Source organism: Aotus nancymaae, unplaced genomic scaffold (assembly GCF_030222135.1).
Source record: "Aotus nancymaae isolate 86718 unplaced genomic scaffold, 86718_ANA_hifiasm-v0.15.2.pri h1tg000030l, whole genome shotgun sequence".
Taxonomy (NCBI): Eukaryota; Metazoa; Chordata; class Mammalia; order Primates; family Aotidae; genus Aotus; species Aotus nancymaae.
The window spans coordinates 2,083,516-2,103,409 of record NW_026988443.1 but is presented as its reverse complement, the minus strand read 5'-3'; the positions used below and the strand labels follow the sequence as shown (position 1 = coordinate 2,103,409).

Below are 19,894 nucleotides of genomic sequence, written 5' to 3'. Positions count from 1 at the left end.
AAAGAAAAATAAAATGTCAGACTTAAGCCAAAATGTATGAGAAATTAATTAAATGTAAAAGCATGAAATATACCAATTAAAAGAAATAGATTTGCAGAGTTAAAACATACCTCATCTTTTTATATATAAATAAAAACGTCCCCTCAAATATAACAATACAGACATGCTGAAAGCTAAAGGATGGAAAAAGACATATCACACAAACATTAATCAAAATAATGCAGGAGTGGCTATATTAATAATAGATAAAGGAGACTTCAGAGCAAAGAAAATTATCAGAGACAGAGAAGAATATTATAATATCTAATAAAAAGGTCAATCCACTAAGATGTCACCAAATAATAGAGCTGCAAAATACGTGAAGTAAAACTGATAGAACTGAAAGAATAGACAAAACCACAGCTATAGTTGGATACTTGCACACTTTTCTCTCAGCAATTGGTAGAACAACTAGACAGAAAACCAGCAAGGATACAGAGGAATTAAATGAACATTGACATTCAAAATCCTTAAAAACGCATTTGCAAACAATATTCAGCCATATGTAAGATGAATTATCACCATGACTAAGTAGGTATTCCAGGGAGACAAGGCTGGTTCAATAATAAAAACCAATCAATATAATCTACCATGTCAACTGGCTAAAGCAAAATAAAATAACATGGTCATATCAATTGATGCAGAAAATGCATCAAACAACATGCAACATCCATTTATGACAAAACTCTCAGAAAACTAGGAATAGAGGGAAATTCTACATCTTTGAAATTATGTATCTTTTTTTAATCTATAAAAATTTAAGGGGTATAAATGCAGCTTTGTTACATGGAAATAGTGCACAGTGGTGAAGTCTGGGCTTTTAGTGTAACCATTGCCTGAATAATGTACACTGTACCTATTAAGTAATTTCCTATACTTCAAACTCTTCTCACCCTCCCACCCTCTCCAGTCTCCAATCTCTATCATTCCATACTCTATGTCCACGTGTACACATTATTTAGCTCCCACTTTAAGTGATAACACGTAGTATTTGACTCTAAGTTGTTTCACTAAAGATAAAGGGCTCCAGTGTCATCCATGTTAATGTAAAAGATGCGATTTCATTCCTTTTATGGCTCAACAGTATTTCTTTGTGCACAAATACACCACATTTTCTTTATCCAATCATCCATTGATGAATACATAGGTTGATTCCATATCTTTGCAATGGTGACTTATGCTATGCTAAACATATGAGTACAGGTAGGTATCTTTTTGATACAATAATTTCCTTTGAGTAGATATCCAGTAGTGGGATTACTGGATTGAAAGGTAGTGCTATTTTAAGTTATTTGAGGGAGAGAGATCCAAGATGGCTGATGATTAGCAGCTCGGGCACGTACCTCCCAGTGAAAGCACAAAGAACGAGAGGACGCCACACTTTCAGACGAATATTAGTTGCTCACGGACCAGGAGATTCCCAGTGGAGGAGCTCCACGGGTTGCCAGGGCGACTCTTGTGGCCGGCGTGGCGGTTTTGCTGGTGCCTTAGCACGCCAGCTCTTGGTGCAGAGTCCGGAGATTCCCGGGCAGAAAAGCACCATCAATCTTAACACCGCTGTTTTGGCCGGCTCAGTGGATTGCTCAGATTTCGGCGCAGGGAATCAACAAGTTGGACGTCAGAGACCCAGTTAGAAAGTCGGTGATTATAAAGACGACAGACGGACAAATATATAATGAAGGGAAGAAACCAGCGTAAGAAGGTAGAGAATACTCAAAATCAGAATGCCTCTCCCTCTACAGGGGATCGCAATTCCTCATCAGTAACGGAACAAGGCTTAATAGATTACACGTGTGTTCCAATAACAGAAGCAGGTTTCAAAACGTGGGTGATAAGAAACTTCTGTGAATTAAAAGAACTTGTTCTAACCCAATGCAAAGAAACTAAGAACCTTGAAAAAAGGTTTGACGAAATGTTAACAAGAATGGACAATTTAGAGAAGAATATAAGTGAATTGATGGAGCTGAAAAACACAACACGAGAACTTCGTGAAGCATGCACAAGTTTAAACAGTCGAATTGATCAAGCAGAAGGAAGGATATCAGAAGTCAAGGACCAGCTCAGTGAAATGAAACGAGAAGACAAGAATGCAGAAAAAAGGATGAAAAGGAATGAGCAAAGTCTCCAGGAAATATGGGACTATGTGAAAAGACCTAATTTACGTTTGATAGGTGTACCTGAATGTGACGAAGAGAATGAATCCAAGTTGGAAAATACTCTTCAGGATATCATTCAGGAAAATTTTCCCAACCTGGCAAGGCAGGGTAATATTCAACTCCAGGTAATACAGAGAACACCACAAAGATGTTCTTCAAGAAGACCAACCCCAAGGCACATAATCGCCAGATTTATTAGGGTTGAAATGAAGGAGAAAATACTAAGGGCAGCCAGAGAGAAAGGTCAGGTTACCCATAAAGGGAAACCTATCAGACTTACAGCAGATCTCTCAGCAGAAACCCTACAAGTCAGAAAAGAGTGGGGACCAATATTTAACATCCTTAAAGAAAAGAACTTTCAACCCAGAATTTCCTATCCAGCCAAACTAAGCTTTATGAGCGAAGGAAAAATTAAATCTTTTGCGAACAAACAAGTACTTAGAGAGTTCACCACCACCAGGCCTGCTTTACAAGAGCTTCTGAAAGAAGCACTATACATATAAAGGAACAACCAATATCAGCCTTTCCAAAAATACATCAAAAAGCAAAGAACTTTAACACAATAAAAAATTTACATCAACTAATGGGCAAAACAGCCAGCTAGCATCAAACGCCGGTATTAAACTTATATATATTTTAATTGGATAAAAAGCCAAAACCCATCGGTATGCTGCATCCGGGCCCATCTTACATGCAACAATACACAAAGACTCAGAGAGAAGGAGGAAGATTTACCAATCAAACAGAGAGTAAAAATAAACTAATAAACAAAAAGCAGGAGATGCAATTCTCGCCTCTGATAAAGTAGACTTTAAAGCAACAAAGATCAAAAGAGGCGAGGAATGACATTACATAACGGCAAAAGGATCAATGCAACAAGAAGAGCTAACGATTCTATAGATCAACGAGATACAAAATTAACAAGGATATTCAGAACTTGAACTCAGACCCGGAACAAGTAAACTTAATAAACATTTATAGAACTCTCCACTTCAAATACACAAAACATACATTACCACCTCACACCTATTCCAAAGGTGACTATATAATTGGAAGTAAATCACTCCTCAGTAATCGCATAGCATTTCATAGGTTTAAATTAAATATTGGTTGGCTGTTTGTTTGTTATCTTCTTCCCTTATTCCTTCCTGACTACATCATTAAGTATATTATCAGTATAAAAGAGGTTTTCAATACCCATTACTAAATTGCATTCTAGCCTGAGCAAGAAAGCAATACTCCCATTCTCTCTCCCTCTTTCTTTTCCTTCTCCCTCCTCCCCATTCTCTCTCTCTCTTTGTCTTCCTTTTTCCTCCTTCCTATTCTCTCTCTCTTTAAAAAAAAAAAAAAAAAAAAAAAGTTATTTGAGAAACCTCTATACAGTTTTCCATAGAGGCTGTGCTAATTTCTATTCCCACCAACAATGCATCAGTGTTTCCTTTTCTCCAAACCCTTTCAATATGCTATTTTTTGACTTTTTAATAACAGCCATTCTGACTGGTGTAAGATAATATATCATCATGGTTTCAATTTGCATTTCTCTGATGATTAGTGATGTTGAACATTTTTTCATATGCTTCTTGAACATTTATATAAATTCTGCAATTTTATTTACAAAAATTCTACAGCTAACTCTATACTCGATGGTGAAAGACAAACTGAATGCTTCCTCTCAAAACAAGAATGTCTGCTCTCACCAAACTAACATAGTACTGGAAGTTCTAGGTGGCAAAATAGGGCAAGAAACGGAAATAAAAAGAATATAGCTTAGAAAGGTAGAAATGAAACTGTCTATTTACAGATGGCATACTATGATTTGAATATGGTTTGTTTGATCCTGCCAAGTCTCATGTTGAAATCTGATCCCCAGTTGTGGAGGTAGGGCAAGGTGAGAGGTGTCAGGATCCTGGAGGCAGATCCCTCATGAATGGCGTGGTGTTATTCTCATGGGCTTGAGTGAGTTCTCAGTTTAAATTCCCGGGATAACTGGTTTTTCAAAAGAACCTGGCACCTACTAGTCCCTCTCTTGTCATGTGATTTCTATACTCTGGCTCCGATTAGCTTTCTGTCCTGAGCTTCTTGTACACACAGCCTGCAGAACTGTGAGCCAAATAAACCTATTTTCCTTATAAACTACCCAGGCTCAGATTGGAGGCTTTGTTAGCATGCCTCACCCACTTGGAAAGAGCAAAATAATGTGCAGAAATTTATGCTGTGAACTTTTATCCAAGAAGAAACACAGAACCTCAACAGAAAAAGTGAAAGAAACTCCAGACACTTTGAAAGCTGTGAGTGGCAACCTGCATGGTGAGTAAGATAAAAATCTGTCTCCAGTGTGTGAAAGTGGGGAGACTGGCTTCATGATACACATTCACACTGGGGATCTGGGCAATCCAGGCCACATGGGAGCGTCTCAACCTTACCAAGCAGTGGTGCTGATTTGGTGAGCAGCGGGGAGCATATGAGAAGGTGGTGGCTCATGCCTGTATCCCAACACTTTGGGAGGCTGAGGCGGGTGAATCCCCTGAAGTCAGGAGTTCAAGACCAGCCTGGCCAACATGGTGAAACCCTGTCTCTACTAGAAATACAAAAATCAGCCAGGTGTGGTGGTACATGCCTGTAATCTCAGCTACTCAGGGGGCTGAGGCAGGAGAATTGCCTGAACCCAGGAGGCGGAGGTTGCAGTGAGCCAAGATTGTGCCCCTGCAATCCAGCTTGGGCAACAGAGCAAGACTCCATATACGTATGGAGTTCCATACACACACACACATATATATATACACGTATATATATATACGTGTGTGTGTATATATATACATATTTATATGTATTTTAATATATATAAAAATATAAAATTATATATATATATATATATATAATTGCTTTGGAAGCACTCCCAGAATCCAGCAGGGATAGAGAGAAAGCCATTGCTGATCCTACTTCATAGAAGATCTCGCAGAAATCTGCCAGCTAACTCAGACAGTGGTCACAGGTTGGAAGAAGTTGCCAACTAAAATAAGCAATCTAATCTACAGTGGGTATAAGCCCCATTGACCAGAAATGACAGGTGAGCAGGAAGCATGTTCATGAACATGTCATAGGTGCAGGAGTTGGGAACCCTTGCTTTGCAGGCAAATTAAGAGAGGCTTGGCCTGAAAGCCTTGGTCTTTGTCTTGGGCAGGAGGACTTACAGCCTGGTGCAATTTTGCATTCTGAGTGCAGACTGCCTGGGACCCAGCCAGCTGTTGACAGAAGTCTGTGAGTGTGAGACCTAATGTGTCAAATGAGTGAGAGTCGGGTGGGTCTCACTGCTGCCTGTTACCCCCTCCCCTCCCTGAAGATTCTTTTATGCAACAGAGGTAGTTCCACTCCTCCATAGAACATTACCCCAGTGGCCAGGGAACTGCCCTCAGATCCCCACTGGGGCCACAGCCTGAGCCCACACCTGGTGACCCAGAGTGAGGATTTACCTGATCCAGGCCCCACAGGCTATGTATGCCCCTATGCCAGTCTTGGTAGCCTAACACAACAGACAGGGACTTTAGGGAGTTCTATGACCCTGCCCACTGCCTGGGACATGAGTGCTTCCCCAGAGTAATATAAGCTAAGTATAAATCCCCACAGCCACCACTGCAGCTGGTCCTCACCTGCTAGTGCCACCTCACTGTGAATCCTACTGCTCCTCTGAATTTTGCTATTCTGGCTATCCTCTGAAGCTGTCTCAAGCCAGTCTGGTGCTGGGGGATATTTAAAAGGGATCTAGTGATGAGAAGACACAAGGGTTGAAGGTACTTGAGCAGAAGAAATTTCCGCAATGGGTACGTACCCATTATTGCACCCACTACTACAGCTTAGGACCAGACGGAAAGGGAAGGGACCTTGTCTGAGCAAGGTAATGCCCTCAAGGAGTCCCTAAATTGCAGTTCTAGGTCAACTGACACAGCTCTCTACAACGTCTGCTAACAAAGTAACACAGTGCTCAGGAGAAAACTTTTGCATGACCTCAGCTAACACTATTACTCACACCACCCAGGCTGCTCAGGAGGCCTTGAGCCTGTTCATGTACCCAGTACATTACTACTACATCTGGCAATTGAGAAAGTCGCTGTGCCAAGGCTACTTATAATCAAGGAAATCTTACAGAGTCCATGCCACTCCTCTACTGCCACCATCAGAGCTCGTGCTTGCACCTGCCCTGTGAGATAAGAGGACAGGCTAGCCTTGTCCATCTCCACCCAACATCACCTACCTTTGGAGCTAAGAGTGGGGCCTGAGTCACTACACATCCCACAGACCTGTCCATAGCCTGAAGCACTAAACAGCTTCTCCAGATAGTTGACTAGAGATGCTGGTAACCAATTCTCCCCAGAAGGAAGAAACAAAATCACAAATAAATAGTCACATCCCAAATAGAGTGTTACAGGGAGAAGGTTGGAGCCCATCAGAGAATTCACTGGAAGAATCCACAACACATACACAAAAGAAAATAAGAAGAAGCTGGCAGACCATCAAACCCTGAGAGATTTAGTATTCTGTGAAAAAGGTAGGTGGGGTGCTTGGGTGCTTTTGGACTCTCTAGCCTTTGACTGCTGGTATCTAAACTCAAGGAGAGCTTCTCTGCCTCATGAGTCCAAACGCTGGATTGGGCTGCAATCTGGGGACTTTCTGAATGTATTACCTTGCTCACACAGAGTCCCCTCCCTTTCCCTCTGGTCCTGAGCTGTAGTAGCAGGCATCATATTGGACATGCACCCATTGTAATCCTTTGTTTTGTTCAGGGACCTTCGGCCCTTGTGTCTTCCCCATGACTACATCCCTTGCCGAGATTCTCCAGCACAGGCCTGGATTGTGGCAGTCCCTGAGGCAGCTAACCCAGATGAGCAGCGGGATTCCCAGTAGTCTAGCCAACACAGATCAGCACTCCCATGGGAACAGGGAGTGCTCCACACCAAGGGAACACCCCTTGGGACAAAAGAAACCAAAGTACGAACAGTGAGTACCATGACTTCCTGCCTGTGAGACGTTTCTTTCAGCAGAGAAACAGGTGCAGTAGTGAGCTCAGTGGGGAAAGACTGAGGTTCTACCCCAGCAGTGGAGCAGCCCCAGTGTTTGTGAAGGGGCTTCTCCTCCCTCTTGTCCAACATTGTAGATACAATTGGGGCTTCTCCCATAGGAGCTCAGTGAGGGTGGACCTATAGAGGACCTTTCTCGAGCACTTTGGGGTGACTGCATCCCCTTGCGAGAAGTGCCCTCTGGAATCAGGCTTTCATGAGAGACAGAGTCCCACTGTCTCTTAACATGGAATGTCAGTGTTCAGACAGAGGTGCTTGTCTGATCTAAATATCCAGAATACAGGGATGGGGGCATGACAGGGATGTTGCTTTCCTACTGGCCTGGTTGTGAAGCTGAGGTGGCTCCCTCCTCTTCCCCAGTGAAGACCTCAGTGCATTTCACTAGGAGCACCGCCACAGCTGCCTCTGTCAAGGCTGAGACTTTTGTCCATCACTGGTGTACTGCATACACCCACCTGCTTCAGCTGCAGCTGGTTTTCACCCATGGGCGCCTCCTGGGTGAAAACTGGCCTGAAGGGTGAACTATTCAACCTAATGAAAAAAAGACGGGGAGGAGAGGAGTGCACACTACTGGGCAACAAGATAAGCTTCCTGAGACTTCTGCCATTTTGGCCCCACAGGAGACAGGGAACCTTCCCACATAGTAAGTATACTGCTACTACAACCAGCACCTGAGAAAGCCATCACACACAGATTCTCTATGACCAAGAAACTCTGCAGAGACTGCCACTGAAAGCATCCAGAGCTGATGCTTGGCAATTGCAAATTATACACATTAAAGTCACATCCTTAAGGGGAAAAGAAAAAAGAACCCAGTCAAATCAAAAGAAAATTCAATAAAATTCAATAATAATAAAAATAAGAAATCGTTTATCCAGATGGGAAGAAACCAAAAAAATAATTCTAGCAATATGAAAAAAGAGCTTTACAATACCACCTCCTCCTGAGTACACACTAACTCTTCAGCAGTGGATCCAAAGCAAAATGAAATCTTTGAAATATCAGATGAAGTCAAAATGTTCATTATAAAGTTGCTCAATGAGATCCAAGAGAAAGCTGAAAACCAACATAAAAAAAATTAAAAAAAAAATTCAGGATATAAATGAAAATTTTCTAGAGAGGTCGATATTAAAATAAATAAACAAAACTTCTGGAAATGAAAGATTCATTTAAAGACTTAAAAATGCAGTGGGAAGTTTTTAACAACAGACTAGACCAAGTAGAAGAAAGAATTTCAGGGTCAGAAGTCAAGGCTTTCAAATTAAACCAATCAGACAAAAATTAAGAAAAAAAAATGAAATGAAAAAACAGTCACCAAGAAATAAGGGAATATGTAAAACATTCAAACCTAAGAATCAAGAGTGTTCTTGAGGGAGAAGAAAAGGAAAAAGCTTGAAGGAATAATTGAGAAAAACTTGACGGAATAATTGAGAAAAACTTTCTTAATCTTGCTAGAGATTTAGACATCCAAATACAAGAAGCTCAAAAAACTCCTGAGAGATTCATTAAAAAAAGGAGATCACCAAAGCATGTGGTCATCAGGCAATAAAGTCAATGCAAAGGCAATAATTCTAAGAGCAGTGAGATAAAAGCATCAAATAAATGATAAGGGAGAAACTATCAGAGTAACTTTTCAGCTGAAATCTTCTAAGCCAGAAGGGATTCGGGTCCTATCTTTAGTCTCCTTAAACAGAATAACTGTCAGACAAAAATTCTGCATAGGACAAAACTAAGCTTAAAAAATGAAGGCAAAATAGCTTTCAAAGAAAAGCAAATGCTGAGGGAATCCATCGCCAGTAGACCAGCCCTATAAGAAATGCTCAATGGAGTTTCTAAACATCTAAATGAAAGGGCTAGGCCAGGTGTGGTGGTTCATGCCTGTAATATCAGCACTTTAGGAGGCTGAGGCAGGCAGATCACTTGAGGTCAGGAGTTCAAGACCAGCCTGGCCAACATGGGTGAAACCCCATCTTTACTAAAAATACATAAATTAGCTGGGTGCATAGCATGCACTATAGGTGCATGGTGACATGCACCTATAGTCCCAGCTACTAGAGAGGCTGAGGTGGGAGGATCGCTTGAGCTTGGGAAGCGGAGGTTGGGTCACAGAGTGACTCCATGCCAAAAAATACATACATACATACATAAATGAAAAGATGTATAACAATAACACAATAAAGAAAAAAAGGAACTAGGTAACAATCAACATGATGACTGCAAGAGTAGCTCACATACCAATATTAATTTCGAATGTAAATGGTGTAATCCCCCACTAACAAGATACAGATTAGCAGAATGAATTTTAAAAAACACAGACCAAACATCTGCTGTCTTCAAGAGACCTACCTAACTCACATAAAGATTCTTGCAGACTCAAGGAAACATATGGAAAAAAAAATGTTACACATAAATGGAAACTGAAAGGGAGCAGGAGTAGCTAGCTATTCTTATATGAAACAAAACAGACTTCAAATCAAAAACAATAAAAAGACAAAGAAAGTCATTATATTATAACAAACAGAACAATTCAACAAGAAGATATAACAATTCTAAATCCACATGCACCTAACACTGGAGCATCCACAGTCATCAAACAAATTCTACTAGGCCTAAGAAAAGAGGTAGACAGCAAGACAATAATAGTGGGAGACTTCAATACTCCACCGACAGCACTACTTAGATCACTGAGGTAGAATGTCAACAAAGAAACACTGGACGTAAACTGGACTCTAGAACAAATGGACCTAACAGACATTCAGAGAATATTCTACATGAAAACTGCAGAATATACATTCTCATCAGCACATGGAACATTTTCCAAGATAGACCATATGACAGGCCACAACACAAATATCAACAAATTAAAAAAATCAAAATCATTCCAAGTATCTTCTTAGAGTATGACGGAACAAAACGAGAAATTAATTCTAAGAGGAATTCTCAAAACTATACAAATACATGGAAATGGAAGCTAAGCCATCTGCTCCTGAATGATTTTTGAGTCAACAATAAAATCAAGATGAAAATTTTTTAAAATTTGGAAATGAATAGTAACAGTGACACAAGTTACCCAAATTCCTGGGATACAGCAAAAGCGGTGCTACGAGGAAAGCTTATAATGCTAAATGCCTACATCAAAAGACAGAAAGATCAAAGACTGGCAACATAATGTCATGCCTCAGGAAACTAGAGAAAGAACAAACTAAACCCAAAGCTGGCAGAAGAGAAACAACAGAGATCAGAGCAGAACTAAATGAAATTGAAACCAAAAGACAATACAAAGGATCAATGAAACAACAGGTTGGTTCTTTGAAAATATAAACAAAAATGACAGACCACTAGCTAATCAAGAAAAGAAGAGAGAAGATTCAAGAAAGCTGAATCAGAAATGCAAATGCAGACATTATAACTGACACTACAGAAATACAAAAGATCATGCAAGACTACTATATGAACAGTTCCATGTGCACAAACCAGAAAATCTACAGGAAATGGATAAATTCTTAGAAACACACAACCTCCTAAGCTTGAATTAAGAAAATAAAGAAATCGAAGAAGGGGCCGGCCTTCAAGCGACAGTGACGCAAGATGGCAGCCACCACGGGCTCGGGAGTAAAAGTCCCTCGCAATTTCCGACTGTTAGAAGAACTCGAAGAAGGCCAGAAAGGAGTAGGAGATGGCACAGTTAGCTGGGGTCTAGAAGATGACGAAGACATGACACTTACAAGATGGACAGGGATGATAATTGGGCCTCCAAGAACAATTTATGAAAACCGAATATACAGCCTTAAAATAGAATGTGAACCTAAATACCCAGAAGCACCCCCCTTTGTAAGATTTGTAACAAAAATTAATATGAATGGAGTTAATAGTTCTAATGGAGTGGTGGACCCAAGAGCCATATCAGTGCTAGCAAAATGGCAAAATTCATATAGCATCAAAGTTGTCCTGCAAGAGCTTCGGCGCCTAATGATGTCTAAAGAAAATATGAAACTCCCTCAGCCGCCTGAAGGACAGTGTTACAGCAATTAATCAAAAAGAAAAACCACAGGTCCTTCCCTTCCCCCCCATTCGATTTAAGCAGTCTTCATTTTCCACAGTAGTAAATTTTCTAGATACGTCTTGTAGACCTCAAAGTACTGGAAAGGAAGCTCCCATTCAAAGCAAATTTATCTTAAGATACTGTAAATGATACTAACTTTTTGTCCATTTGAAATATATAAGTTGTGCTATAACAAATCATCCTGTCAAGTGTAACCACTGTCCACATAGTTGAACTTCTGGGATCAAGAAAGTCTATTTAAATTGATTCCCATCATAACTGGTGGTGCACATCTAATTCAACTGTGAAAAGACACATCACACAATCACCTTGCTGCTGATTACACGGCCTGGGGTCTCTGCCTTCTCCCCTTACCCTCCTGCCTCCCACCCTCCCTGCAACAACAGCCCTCTGGCCTGGAGGGCTTGTTAGAGTAGATGTGAAGGTTTCAGGTCACAGCCTGTGGGACTACTGCTGGGTGTGTGGGGTGCTTTGCCTGCACCCCTGGTTTCTTTAAGTCTTAAATGATGCCCCTTCCAAGCCATCATCCTCTCCCCACACTCCTCCACTCCTGCCCTTGGCCGAAGCATAGATTGTAACCCCTCCGCTCCCCTCTGAGATTGGCCTTCGGTGAGGAATTCAGGGCTTTCCCCATATCTTTCTCCCCCCCCTTTATCGAGGGGTGCTGCTTTTTCTTCCCTCCTCCTGAAGTTCCTTTTTGCACCATTACCACCCAACACCTTCCATGACACTTCCTTGCTTTGGCCAGAAGCCATGAGGTAAGGTTGGAAAGAGTCTCTGACCTCCCTTGTTTAGTTTCACAACCATACTTTTTCACTCTCCACCAGCCTGGGAAATGAATATGGGGTCCTCAGCCCTGCCACCCTCTGCTGTCATCAGCTGATGCGTTGTTTTTAGCTCAGGTTTTGGTAAGGTGAAAAGAATAGTCACCAGGGTTACTCAGACCTGCCAGCTCTCAGAGTCCTTGGTGGTTGAACTCAGAGAAAGACCACATGAAGACACTTGTAAGCACACATGATCCCTCTGAATTGTTTTACTTTCCTGTAATTGCTTTTGCTTTTAAAAATTGAAGAAGTTTTAAACAGGGCTTTCATTTGGCCATCCTTGCAATCCATTGGGGTCTAGTTTGGAATCTGACAACTGGAACAAAAAGAACCTTGACTCCGGTGCATGCCTTGGTTTTGGTGCTGCTGCTTCTCAAGATCCTCAGCAGGGATTAAGAAAGAACCCGGTGTGCACAGCAGATCCCCGAAATTGGCGGGCTTGACCTCCTGGCAAATTGCTGCGTCTTTCCACTTTCTGTTCAGGACCACTAAATGCTGAAATGTGGATGCATACCGAAATAAAAGCAATTCATTGTGTACTAAAAAAAAAAAAAAAGAAAATAAAGAAATCTTCAACAGATCAGTAATAAGGAGTGAGACTGATGCAGTAATAAAATATCTCCCAACAAAATAAAGCCTAGGATCGGACACATTCACAGCTGAATTCCACCAGACATTGCAAAGGAAAACTGGTACCAATCCCACTGAAACTATTCCAAAGAATAGAGAAAGAAAGAATCCTCCTTCACTCATTCTACAAAATCAGTATCACCTTGATACCAAAGAAAGGAAAGGACGTAACAACAACAAAAAAGAACTACAGACCAATATTCCTAATGAATACAGATGCAAAAATCCTCAATAAAATATTAGCAAATTGAATTCAACAACACATCAAAAAGATAATTCATCCTGATCAGCTAGGTTTCATCCCAAGGATACAAGGATGGTTCAACAAATGCAAGTCAATACATTGATTTACCACATAAACAGAATTAAAAATAAAAACCATATGATTATTTTAAAAGACGCAGAAAAAGCACTTGATAAAATCCAGCATCCCTTCATGATAAAAACCCTGAGCAAACTAAGCATAGAAGAAATATACCTTAAAATAACAAAAGCCAAAATAAGACAAATCCACAGCCAATATCATATGCAATATGGAGAAGTTGAAAGCATCTCCCCTAAGAACAAGAACAAGACAAAAATGCCTGCTTTCATCACTTCTATTCGACATAGCACTGGAAGTCCTAGCCAGAGCAATCAGGCAAAAGAAAGAAAGACAGGGCATCTAAATTGAAAAAGAGGAAGTCAAACTATCTCTGTTTACTGATACTATGATTTTATACCTAGAAAACTCTAAAGACTCCTCCAAAGGACTCCTAGAGTCAATAAATAAATTCAGTAAGGTCTCAGGTTACAAAATCAAAGTACACAAATCCCTAGCACTGCTATATATCAATAACAAACAAGCTAAGAATCAAATTAATAACTCAATCCCATTTACAACAGTTGTAAAGGAAAAAAAAGAACTACAAAACACTGACGAAAGAAATCAAAGATGACACAAATGGAAAAACATGCCATGCTCAGGGATTAGAAGAATCAATACTGTGAAACTGACAATACTGCCCAAGGCAATCAATAGATTCAATGCAACTTCTATCAAAATACTAAGGTCATTTTTCACAGAATTAGAAAAAAAATCCTAAAGTTCATATGCAACCAAAAACCATCCTGAATAGTCAAAGTTATCCAAAGCAAAAAGAACAAATCTGGAGGTATCAAATTACCTGACTTAAAATTATACTACAAGGCTATAGTAACTAAAACAGATACACGAAGCCTCTCCCAACATGGTGGCCTCAGCAATACCAGTTTCCACTGTGACCCATTGTTGACCTTCAAGAACTAAGCAAAAAAGAAGAAGAAGGGGAAGACTATCTCCCTAATAGACTTTCTGGCTGAGGATGGGGGGCTGGTGGAGGAGGCACCTAATGTCCAAACCAGTCAGCTGGGCTGATGAAACAGATGGCCTGGAAGGAGATGTTTCAATAACTTAGCACCGTAATGATGATGATGTATATAGGGTGACTCCAATTGACTGTTCCGTCCTTCTCACTGCTTCACAGGCTGCTCGGGAACCCAATATCGACCAGAGCTGTCTTCCCAAATTGCCAACCTACACTGCTTTTCTAGGGAAGTTACCCTATGATGTGACAGAAGAGTCAATCAAGGAATTCTTTAGAGGATTAAATATCAGTGAAGTGCATTTACCATGCAAACCCAGAAATCCAGAGAGATTGAAAGGTTTTGGTTATGCTGAATTTGAGGACCTAGATTCCCTACTCAGTGCTCTGAGTCTCAGTGAAGAGTCTCTAGGTAACAGGACAATTCAAGTGGAGGTTGCTGATCAAACATAGGATAAAGACAGGGATGATCGTTCTTTTGGCCATGATAGAAATTAGGATTCTGACAAAACAGATACAGACTGGAGGGCTCATCCTGCCACAGAGAACTTTGATGACTACCTGCCTAGAAGAGGTGATGATAGCTTTGGAGACAAGTATTGAGATTATTATTATTCAGACCTGTATCGTGATGGGTATCGGGATGGCCCATGCCGGGATATGGATCGATATGGTGGCCGGGATTGCTATGATGACTGAGGCAGCAGACACTATGATAGAGGCTATGATTCCCGGATAGGCAGTGGCGGAAGAGCATTTGGCAGTGGGTACTGCAGGGATGATGACTACAGAGGAGGCGGGGACTGCTCTAAGACCAATACGACAGACGGGATGATGATCGTGGAGCTCCAGAGATGATTACTCTCGGGATTATTATAGATGAGATGACAGAGGTCCCTGCCAAAGACCCAAATTGAATCTAAAGCCTCAGAGTATTCCTAAGGAAGATGATTCCTCAGCTAGTACCTCCCTGTCGAGTCAAGCTGCTTCTATCTTTGGAGGGGCAAAGTCCATTCACACAGCTGCTAGAGAAAGAGAAAAGGCTACAGAAGGAACAAGAGAAGCTGCAGCGTCAGCTGGATGAGCCAAAACTAGAACGATGGCCTCGGGAGAGACACCCAAGCAGGTGAAGTAAAAAAACTCAGGAACCGGAACGGTTGAGGACAGGAAGTGAGTCACTGCAGACTGGGACCTCCACCACATCCCACAGAAATGCACAAAGGAGAGAGAGTGAGAAGTCTCCAGAAAATGAAACACTCAATAAGGAGGAAGATTGTCACTCTGCAACTTCTAAATCTCCCAAACCTGATCAGTCCCTAAAGGAAACGTCAGCCTCTCCACCAAAGGAGAATGCTTCAGTGACGCAAAGTTCTAACCCTCCTGCTCAGTCTCAAAGCACAAACACAGAGCAGTGAACCCCTACAAGTAGTGGGGGAAAAGTAGTTCCAGCTTAACCATCTGAGGAAAGACCAGCAAGGAAAGATGAAAATAAAGTAGATGGGATGAATGTCCCAAAAGGCCAAAGTAGGAACTCTAGCCGTGGTCCAGCAGACAGAGGGAACAAAGACCACTGGAAGGAGTCAGATAGGAAAGACAGCAAAAAGGATCAAGACTCCAGATCTGCACCTAAGCCAAAGAAACCCAAGGAAAATCCAGCTTCCAAGTTCAGTTCTGCAAGCAAGTATGCTGCTCTCTTCATTGATGGTGAAGATGAAAACAAGGTTGAAGATTACGCCAAATAGACTTGACATCCAGTGCTTTCTCCTAGTTTCTCTCCACCCTGGAACATCTGAGAGCAAATCAAACATCTATCCAGACAAGACAAAATAAGACTCACCATCTCCTGGAAAAAAAATAGACACACAGACCATTGAGAACAGAATAAGCAGCCCAAAAAAACCCAAATACCTAAAATCAACTCATCTTTAACAAAGCACACAAAAACACACACTCGAGAAAGGACACTCTATTCAATAAATGGTGCTGGGAAAATTGAACAACAGGCCAAGAATGAAAATGGATCCCTACCCCCCTCTCACTATATACAAAAATTAACTCAAGATGGATTAAAGACATAAGTCTAAAGCCTGAAATCATAAAATTCTAGAAGAAAACCTGGAAAAACTCTTCTAGACATTGGCCTAGGCAAAGAACTTATGACTAAGATCCCAAAAATAAATGTAACAAAAACAAATAAATGTCACTTAACTAAACTAAAAAGGTCCTGTACAACAAAAGAAATATATGACAGAGAAAATAGACAACCTATAGAATGAGAGAAAATATCTGCAAACAATATATCTGACAAAGGACTAATAACCAGAGTCCACAAGGAACTCAAGCAAATCAGCAAGAAAAAAACAATCCCATTAAAAAGTGGGCCAATGACCAGAACAGACATTTCTCAAAAGATATACAAATGGCCAACCAACATGAAAAAATGTCACTAATGTCACAATCATCAGGGAAATGCATATTAAAACCACAGTGAGAGACCTCCTTACCCTAGCCAGAATGGCCATTATTCAAACCTCAAAAAACAATAGATGTTGGTGTGGATGCCGTGTAAAGGGAACACTTATACACTACTAATGGGAATGTAAGTTAGTACAATATTTATGAAAGACAGTATGGAGATTTCTCAAAGAACTAAAAGTAGATCTACCATTCGATCCAGCAATCCTACTACTGGGTATCTACTCAAAGGGAAAAAACTCATCATATAAAAGATACTGAATGTATATGTTTATCATAGCACAATTCAAAATTATAAAGATTATGGACTCAATTTAAGTGCCTATGAACCCATAAGTGGATTAAAAATGTGATATATATATATATATATATATATATATATATATATATGCACACACAGACACACACACACACACACCATGGAGTGCTATCCAGCAAAAAAAAAAAAAATGCAATCACATCTTTTGCAGCAACTTGAATGCAACTGGGGGCCTTATCCTAAGTGAAGTATCTCAGGAACAACAAACCAAATACCACACGTTCTCCCTTACAAGTGGGAGCTAAACTATGGGTACACAAAGGCATGCAGACTGGTATAGTGGACACTGGAGGCTCAGAAGGCAGGAGGGTGGGAGGGGGTTGAGGGATAAATAATTACCTACTGAGTTAAATGCACTTTATTTGGGTGAATAAAGCCCAGGCTTCCCTCTATACAATTCATCCATGTAACCAAAAATCATTTGTATCCCTAAATAGAAATAAAATTTAAAAAAGGAAAAAGAAAAAAAAGAAAGTAGGGTTCAAATATTAAAAAAGAATGTTAAACCAACTCTATGTTCTAGAAATGGAACAACAAAGTCTGAAAGACAGCACATCTGTTTACAACATGGTTTACTGAATACTTTAAGCTCACTGGTAAGACCTAATGCTCAGAAAAAATGATTCCCTTGAAAATATTATCACTATTGTCAATATACCTGGTCACCCAAAAGCTCTAACAGATGCACAAGATTAATGTTTTCATTTCTGCTAACACAATATCCATTTTGTAGTCCATGGATCAAGGAGTAATTTTACTTTCAAGTCTTATTATTTAAGAAATGTGTTGCAAGGTGACAGCTGCCATAGATAATGATTCCTCTGATGGATTTGAGCAAAGTAAATTGAAAATCTGGGAAGGACTTATTCTAGATGCCACAAAGAACATTCAAGATTCATGAGAGGAGGTCAGAATATCAACATTAACAGGAGTTTGGAAGGAGCTGATTCCAACTGTCATGGATAAGTATGACAAGTTCAAGACTTCAATGGAAGAAATAAGAGCAGATGTGGTGGAAATAGCAAGAGAACTAGAATTAGAAGTGGAGCCTGAAGATGGGACTACATTGCTGTAATCACATGATCAAACTTGAATGGATGAGGAGTTAATTCTTATGGATAGCAACGAAAGTGATTCTTGAGATGAAATTACTGCTGGTAAAGAGCTGTGAATGTTGTTGAGTTGACAACAAAGGATTTAGAATACTTCATATACTTAGCTGATAAAGCAGTGACAAGGTTTGAGAGGATTGGCTCCGATTTTGAGAGAAGTTCTAATGTGGGTAAAATGCTATCAAACAGCATCATGTGTTACAGAGAAATCTATTGTGAAAGGAAGAGTCAATCAATGTTGCAAACTTCATTGCTATCTTATTTTGAGAAACAGTCACAGCCATTCCAATCTTCAGCAACTACCAGCCTGAGCAGTCAGCAGCCATCAAGACTGTGGCAAGACCGTCCATCAGCAAGAAGTTTATAAGTCATGGAAGGCTCAGATGACTGTTAGCATTTTTAACCAATAATGTATTTTTAACTAACGCAAAGTACTTTTTTCCAAGATGGACACACACAATGACAAAACCACATCATTGAAGGCTGTTGATCTCACCCTGCTGATTCTCAACTCAAAAGAGGCTGGAGGAGGCAGGAGCTGCATCTGTTTTGTTCAGCAATTTGTTACTTGTGGCTACCAACTGCAGGAAGTCCTTTAAGATAAAAAATAAAATACTATTGAACAATCTGTGGACAGCCAGTTAGGTGGACAAAGTGGGGAATGGCCACATCTCTACTGGGAGGTCCTTTCCCTTGAGCTGGCCCATGATGAACTTCGTGGCCACCTTTTGGGTTCTGAAGAAGATTACCAGCTGTGGGTCACCTCTGGCATGAAAGAGGGCCCCTGTCAACTCATTAGGCATGAGCATTCCTACGGAATTAAAATGAGCCATCTTCAAGCCACTATGCTCCTGCCACAGGGACAGGGAACTCCATCTCTCCTTCCACCTTTCAGGAGTCCTTCTTTTGGCAGGGCTCTAACACTTGCCAGGACAACCTGTGCATGACTCTACCAGCCCGAAAGCCAGGCCAGCTCTCTGGAGGTTCTCTCACATGCTTGTGAGAATGACAACTTACCTACCCCTCTCTGGATATGCCTTTTTAAATTAACCAAAAAGGGCCACTCAATAGAGGGTATCTTCAGAAAATCGGCCAATATAAAATCATATCAAGCCCTAAAGGAGAAACTAAATTCTGGAGATAAAGTAAACTTGGACAATGAGTCCATTCTTCTGGAAACATGTATCTTAAAGGATTTTCTTCGAAATATCCAAGGAAGTATATTTTTATCCAATCTCTATGATGAATGGCTTGGTGTATTGATGAAGGGAATGAAGAGGAGAAAATAATTGCAATCCAGAGGCTTTTAGACCAGCTGCCAAAAGCCAATGTAGTTCTCTTGAGATACCTTTTTAAAATGTACACACTGAACATTCCTCATCCAATCAGACAATAGCTTATAATTTATCGGCATGTATAGCCCCAAGCATTCTTCAACTATCTACTCCCTGCAGCTCAAAACTAGAAAATGAATTCACAAAAAGTCCAGTGTGATGACTCTGATTTTAAAAAATAGAATTCACAAAAAAGGTTTCTCTTATATAATTTCTCATTGAAAACTGCCTCATGATATTTGGAAAAGACATCACTTCCTTCTGTGAAAGAACTCAAAAGAGTTGTGGTAATAGCCAGAAGGTGTTAGTAAAAACAGAGGAACCTCTCTAATCCAAGCCCGTAAGAGTCATGGTGGTTGACAAGAAAATCACAATTGTAGAATGATGCCCAGGCCCATCTGGAATGGGTTCACCCAGGTACCTGTCCACTGTTTTTCAAGTTACTGAAGATTCAAATGTCCATAGTCACATTTAACTCTTCCTTTTCTTTCATTTCCTACAGTATTCCACTGAGAACAATTTTCCCA

At 40.5% G+C, this 19,894-nt stretch overlaps 2 protein-coding genes and 1 pseudogene across 5 annotated transcripts in view; 2 read left to right on the top strand and 1 right to left on the bottom strand.

Moving 5' to 3' along the window:
• PHKB (phosphorylase kinase regulatory subunit beta) overlaps window positions 1-19,894 on the bottom strand; it is a 250,538-nt gene that overhangs the window by 136,952 nt on the left and 93,692 nt on the right. The gene's annotated exons all lie outside the window — the stretch shown is intronic.
• LOC105731662 (ubiquitin-conjugating enzyme E2 variant 1) lies at window positions 10,825-12,691 on the top strand. Its single transcript, XM_021673605.2, has one exon. It carries the CDS (start codon window positions 10,856-10,858, stop codon window positions 11,297-11,299), a length of 444 nt encoding a protein of 147 aa, XP_021529280.2. The 5' UTR covers window positions 10,825-10,855; the 3' UTR covers window positions 11,300-12,691.
• Window positions 12,084-15,869, top strand: LOC105731656 (eukaryotic translation initiation factor 4B-like; annotated as a pseudogene).